The sequence below is a fragment of the Myotis myotis genome, unplaced genomic scaffold (assembly GCF_014108235.1).
Source record: "Myotis myotis isolate mMyoMyo1 unplaced genomic scaffold, mMyoMyo1.p scaffold_m19_p_1, whole genome shotgun sequence".
Taxonomy (NCBI): Eukaryota; Metazoa; Chordata; class Mammalia; order Chiroptera; family Vespertilionidae; genus Myotis; species Myotis myotis.
The window spans coordinates 206311369-206317368 of NW_023416313.1; the positions used below are offsets into that span (position 1 = coordinate 206311369).

Below are 6000 nucleotides of genomic sequence, written 5' to 3' on the forward strand. Positions count from 1 at the left end.
TCTCAGGGCTCTGGGCTGACTCCTCTGTGATTCTCTTGGTTTTCCTCTCATCATTCCGAGATGACTGTGGCAGGTCCAAGCTGTGCATCTTAATTCCTTGGTGTCCAGAAGTGAGAATGAGGCCTATTTCTTCTCACATATTGCTACTTAAGAGCAAGGAAACCTTCCCCAGAAGTCCTTCAAAAGACTCCCCCTTGTGTCTTATTGGCCAAAATCATGTCACATATCACATTGAGCTCAGAGCCAGTATTGGCTGAGATCAGCCAATGATCAGGAGCTAGGGAGGAGCTCTGTCTTCCTGAGGAGCAATGACCCAAGGGGTCAAATGAACAAAAATGGGGTCCTTTTTAACAAAGGGGAATGTGAGATGGGTGGTTGTCAGATAGGCACCCATTGGGGCCTTCTGCAGACACCCGCCATCAGGATGTGTCCAGGTTGAAGGCTGTGACCCCTGCTGCGGGGTAGTCTGGATGGGTGCAGGTGCCTTCATTTGGCTGCAGGGGCTCTCGTGGGGCCAGTCCCTCCCTTGGTGAGAGGGGGATCCCTGTGGTGAGCAGGCTTAGATGAGGCCTTAGCCCTCCTGGGTGACCCGCAGCTGTGATGGGAGGTGGCGGCAGGCAGACAGCCTCTTGGTGTCTGGCTGCGCGGTGCGATGTTCCAGTCTGATAGCTCCTGCCTGAGGGACATTTAGAGTTTCACAGCAGCTTGGTTATCAGCAGTGCACACGTGTTCCTGAAAGGGCAGAGAGTTCCGCTTCTGCTGCAGAGAGCGGCCAGGCGGGGAGGTTTTTGGCAGCACTGCCGGGCCCCTCGTGACTGCGGTTGGCACTGAGCACCTCTCCGTGCCTTATCTCTGATGCCCTCTTGGTATTGCTGAGAGGCAGGCACAGAGGATATGAGCACTCCAGCGTTTAGGTGGGGACACTGCTTGGAAGAGGTGAAAGGACTTGCCCAGGCTCACAGAGTCCACAGTGAGTGAGAGGCAGTATAGACTGGTGATGAGGGTATGGGCTCGGGAGCTGGACTGCCTGAGTTTGAATTCCGACTCACCACTTATTAGCTGTGGATCTTGGGCAAGTTACTTAATTTCTCAGTGTCTCAGTTTCCCTCTCAGAGGGGGTAATCCCCTTGCCTGCTAGGGGTGTTGTGAGGATTCAATGAGTTAATACATGTAAGCATTTTCAAAGTGCCCAGCTTACTGGGTGAATGCACTGTATGTGTTGGCTCTTGTCATTGTCACCATCATTATTGTCATTGTCGTTTCTCTGGAAACTGAGGAGGGGTCAGAGCCTCACTGTCATACTCAGGACTCTGGTTGGGGGCACTTATCTGCCAAGAGCCATGTGAAGCTTGGGACAGGGAAGGGTGGGAAGTCAGATCCCAAATTACACACCAGAATGGGGTAAGGGCTAGCGAGCCCTGGATCCTGTTCTGGGGCATCAGGACCTTGGGCACTGGATGGGCTGAGACTGGCTCCCGAGTGGAGGACAGTGATAGGCATGACTGTGTGGGTGGCAGGGACTCTGGCTGGGGTGCAGAGTCATGCAGGGCATGAGCACGACTTTGGAGCTGGGTTTGAGTCAGGAGCTCAGACTGATGAAATGCACCATCCTGGGCTGGGCTGAGAGATGGGGGACATGAGTCAGCAGTACCAGCTTCTAGAGCTCCTTCCAGGCCTGGCCTGAAGTTGGTGGCCAGTGAAGAAGCCTTGGAGAGTAACTCCAGAATGGACCCCTGGACTTAGAGGCTGGCACACTCTACCCTCATCAAATGGTTGGTGGGAGGTAGATTTCCAGTTGGTACTGGTTTAGAGGCTTGGGGGATGGGTACGGTGACCTTGGCTGTGGGGAGCTAGGGCAGCAGAGGCAGCAGAAGTGCCTGTGGTCTCCATTGATGTGCTCTGGTACTGGGTCCAGTGCTTGGCCAGAAGTTGGGGTAAGATGTCCCATCATGGTTTGTCAAAGCTCCTTGTGCTAAGCTTCCCTCTGGGGAGGGTTTCTAGTGGTACCAAGGCAGCTGTGCTTGAAGCTCCCTCCTGGAGCTTCCTTGCAGGCCCTCAGGTCATGGGCTTGGATACCGGCCATCCTGGGCGCCACTTCCCACACCAACCACTGCTGTCTCCCTATTGCTGCTTTAGAACACCGAGATCCGCAACAACGCAGCCACCTACCTCCCCCAGATCAGCCAGCTCCTCAACCGTGTGCCACGCCAGATGCTGCTCATCTTCAAGACCAATGACCTACTGCGAGGCATCGAGGCCACCCTGGGCACCCGTGCCAGTGCCAGCTCCTTCCTCAACATGTCACGTTGCTGTGTCAGAGCACTGGCCATGTGAGTGCAGGCTCCGGCCTCTCCTCCCCTCCAGTTCCTTGTCCTACCCCAGGAGTCCTGTTCACCTCCACTTTCTCCTAGAAGCTCCCAGGGCCTTGCCCCAGTGTCTCAATCTCCAGGTCTCCCTGCAGGGAGTTAGGGGCTGAGAACAGCCCCAGTGAACTGGCTGATGCTTCAGGGCAGTGTTTTGGGTAGTCCAGAGAGCCACCTGCACTTGCTAAAATGGTGGTTTCTGGGTCCTCACCCTCTTGGTCAAGCTTTTCAGGCGATTCTTACCCTCAGTAAAGTTTGAAATTTTTTCTGAAAGTCTTAGTCCCATCCAGGTGTCCCCTGGGCTTGGGATCAGGTGCACATCCCATCTCAGTCTGGTTCCAGGACCTGCTTCCCCAGGATTGGCCGGGCAGTGAGGCCAGTGTTCTTTCCCCTGCAGGTGTGCTGTGACTCAGGAAAGTGTTGCCAGCAGGCTCTAGGTCCTCTCAGGATCTCAGATTCATTCATTCATTCATTTAATCCTCATCAGAGGATATTTTTTCCATTGATTTTTAGAGAGAGTGGAAGGGTGGGGGAGACCCAGAGAGAAAGAAAAATAGATAAGAGACACATCGATTGGTTGCCTCCCACATGTACCCCGATCTGGACCAGGGATGGAAACTTCAACCTGGGTATGTGCCCTTGACCAGGAATTGAACCACGATCCTTCACTGAGAAACACCGGCCAGGGTGATCTCAGACCTTTTCAGATGCCTCATAATCCTTGGGGTGTTGATGAGGAAGGGAAGGGTACTTTCTCAGGGAGGTAGCAGCAGAGGAGCGAGAGTTCTAGGCCCCTCTACCTGAGCGTGGCAAATACACGGGGAGGCTCGTATGTGTAATGTTCTCACCTGAGGGAGGGCCTCGACTATGGTCAACTCCCAGCCCATACATACATCTCAGGCAGGGGAAGGGTCATTTTAGCCAACTATTTGGTGAAGGGAGAGTTGACCACATATATCATGTACCCACAATCAAATATCACATTAGATTATAGCAACATAGGCTGTACACGGAAAGGGCTGAACATGATTCATTCTTCCTTCGCGGGCCCCGAAGACGAAGTTGTGAATAGGTCATCATCAGAAACACCAGTTTTCATCGTGCCCTTTTGCTGGTGCAGAGGGATTGAGCTGGGCTGCATCCATAATGGCTTCAGCCTCCTAGGACCACCTGACCAGGTTTTCAGGTGACTCTGACCTTCAGAAGTGTGGGAGAGCTTTTATATTTGAGTTTGGGGTATTCTTGGTTTGATAAATATTAACTCTGCTTTTGGAAAAATGGAAGCATTGAAACATTGTACTTAGTGGGTCCATTGTGCTTTCGATGCCCCGTGAGACAGCTGCCCCTGCTTATCCTACTTATCTGGAAAACTCCTAGGAATAGTTGAGTTTCTCTGGTCTCTGCTTGGGCAATGGTCTGATCCGCGACCAGAATTCGTCCATTGGGGCAGGGAGCTGATGACTTGGCAAAGCCACTCTCTTATGTTTTTCTAAATGATCCTGAGTGTCTCTTTCCTCTTTAACTCTCTTCTCTCCTTTCTTCTTGCTCCTCCTGCAGGCACAACAAGAAGAACACCTGTTCATTCTTCAGAAGGACCCAGATCTCCTTCAGTGAGACCATCAGCCTGTGGCAGATCAGCCTCCATGAACTCATTCTGCGTGCGAAGGGGCTGAGGCTGGCCAGCTGGGTCTTGGCCCTGCTTTGCTGGCTGTTGCCTGCTCCATACTGAGTGGACTTTCTATCCCCTTCCTTTTTCCAGTGTGACTCTATGGCGGGCACGGGGTCTTTCCACTCAGCCGTTACTCTACCAGTTGCCCTGTTTCTGCCACACGGTGATCTGGAGTCCTGAGGTCACTGTGGCACCACCTTACTCCACCTCTGGGATTCCTGTCCCACCACAGCCCTGTCTGAACCACAAGCTGACCATGCAGTAGTTTATCTCCTTATCCAGGGAGATGGCACACAATCTGCTTTCTGAGTCCTGGAGTGTGCTGTTGGGTGGGATGTCCCTCCACTTCCATTAGCCCTTCCTGTGTCAGGGTGGCCCATGAATCCCACGTAGGTCACATTAACTTGTAGGAAGTTTGATTCTGCTGGAGGGGAGCAGGGTCTCTGAACTTGCTTGAGACAGGTTCCCTCTCCTTGGCTTCACACTTCCCACAGGTGTCGCCCCTTATCTCCAAGGCAGGCTGTGCCACAGCCATGGGTTCACTGCTGTACTGGGGACCTCCGTGGGTAAAGAAACCCTTCAGGTCTTGCTCGGTGGGATTTTTAGTCTAGGGGGAGTGAATCCACTTTGGCCATTAGGCAGGAGCAGACCTAGACATCACATACCATTGTGTTCTGCCTGGCTTCTTGCCTCTGCATCGCTAGTTTGCCACTGTGGGGCCACTTCCTGCTTCTTGTACGTTTCTCTCATCCTCCAAGACTTAGACCTCATTGGAGCTGGTAAGAAGCTCAAGGCCAGGAATTCAGAGGCTCAGCTGAAACCCCTGGGTTCTCACTGGGCACCTGCCTTGTTCTAATAATTGCTTCCTGACTTAGCCCTTTGGTTCATCGTGTGATGCCCCCAGTCCTGGAGACTGTAATCTGAACCTCACTTACTGGGGCTAGGGTTCCACTCTGAAACCTGCTTGTCACCTGTCTGGACCCTGTGCTTTACCTTATTGCCTGTGGCCAGTCTGCCCCTCTCCCAGAACGAACATCTGCTCCTGTTTCCAGGACACCTGCTTTAACTGCTGTCCCTGTGTGTTCTCCAGGTGCTGTTGGGTCGGATGTCTCCCCACTTTCGTTAATTCCTCCTGTGTCAGGGTGGACCATGAGTCCCACCCACACTGGCACATTTAACTTGCAGGAAGTTTGAATTTGCTGGAGGGGAGCATGGTCTCTGAGCTGGCTGGAGACAGGTTTCCTCTCTTTGCCCTGTCACTGTCCACAGGGGTCACACCCAGATTCATTAGGCCCTAGCTCTTACTGAGCACCCTTGTTCAAGGACAGGAACTGTATTTAATTCACCCCATCCAAGGGGCAGAAAACCCCCAAATTCGCGACTTATTTTCTGTTCGCATTATTCATAATACAACAAGCAGATTTCCCACTGACCACAGATGAGTCGCAATCACTTTATTTCCTGAAAGAACTGTTCTTAGTGACTAGTTGGATGTGCCCAGGGGCCTGAGAGAATAATTTGCAAAATCTGTTGCTCATCATGAGGATACATATTGGATATTATATTTTATGGTGTCTTTTATAGCCACTGAAGTAAATACGTTTTTTTATTCAAGTTAATGGTTACTTGCTTTTTACTTTTGGTTTAATGGTTGGCTTCCTGCTGGCCTGGGATATAAAACATAAGCATGTTGCCAGTGGACCCAGCACCCAGACCAGATATCCAGGGAGAGGAGAGAGGCTAGGAGAGTTTGGGGTATGGGAGAGTTTGAAAATAGGAGAGGAGCAGGTTGGTGATTGTTGAGTGTCTTCCATGTATAAATAAGTTCCATCATTGAATTGTTGCATCACGAAGAGGGGTCATTGGCCTCATCTTCCAGAGATGGGAACTGAGCGCAGAGAGGCTTAGTAATTTGCCTGAAGTCACACAGCTGCTGAGGGGTGGTCCATTCTCTGTTTCTATCCCACA

The 6000-nt window shown here is 51.9% G+C and overlaps 1 protein-coding gene across 4 annotated transcripts in view; it reads left to right on the top strand.

The window, feature by feature from the left end:
* ADCK1 (aarF domain containing kinase 1) overlaps positions 1-5646 on the top strand; it is a 116498-nt gene extending 110852 nt beyond the window's left edge. For all 4 annotated transcript variants that reach the window (XM_036314299.1, XM_036314317.1, XM_036314308.1 and 1 more), the window contains 2 exons: positions 2137-2330; positions 3921-5646. In XM_036314299.1, coding sequence (XP_036170192.1) covers positions 2137-2330; positions 3921-4092 — 366 coding nt within the window. In that variant the 3' untranslated portion in view covers positions 4093-5646. The remainder of the gene's footprint in view (positions 1-2136; positions 2331-3920) is intronic.
* The last annotated feature ends 354 nt before the right edge of the window (positions 5647-6000 follow it).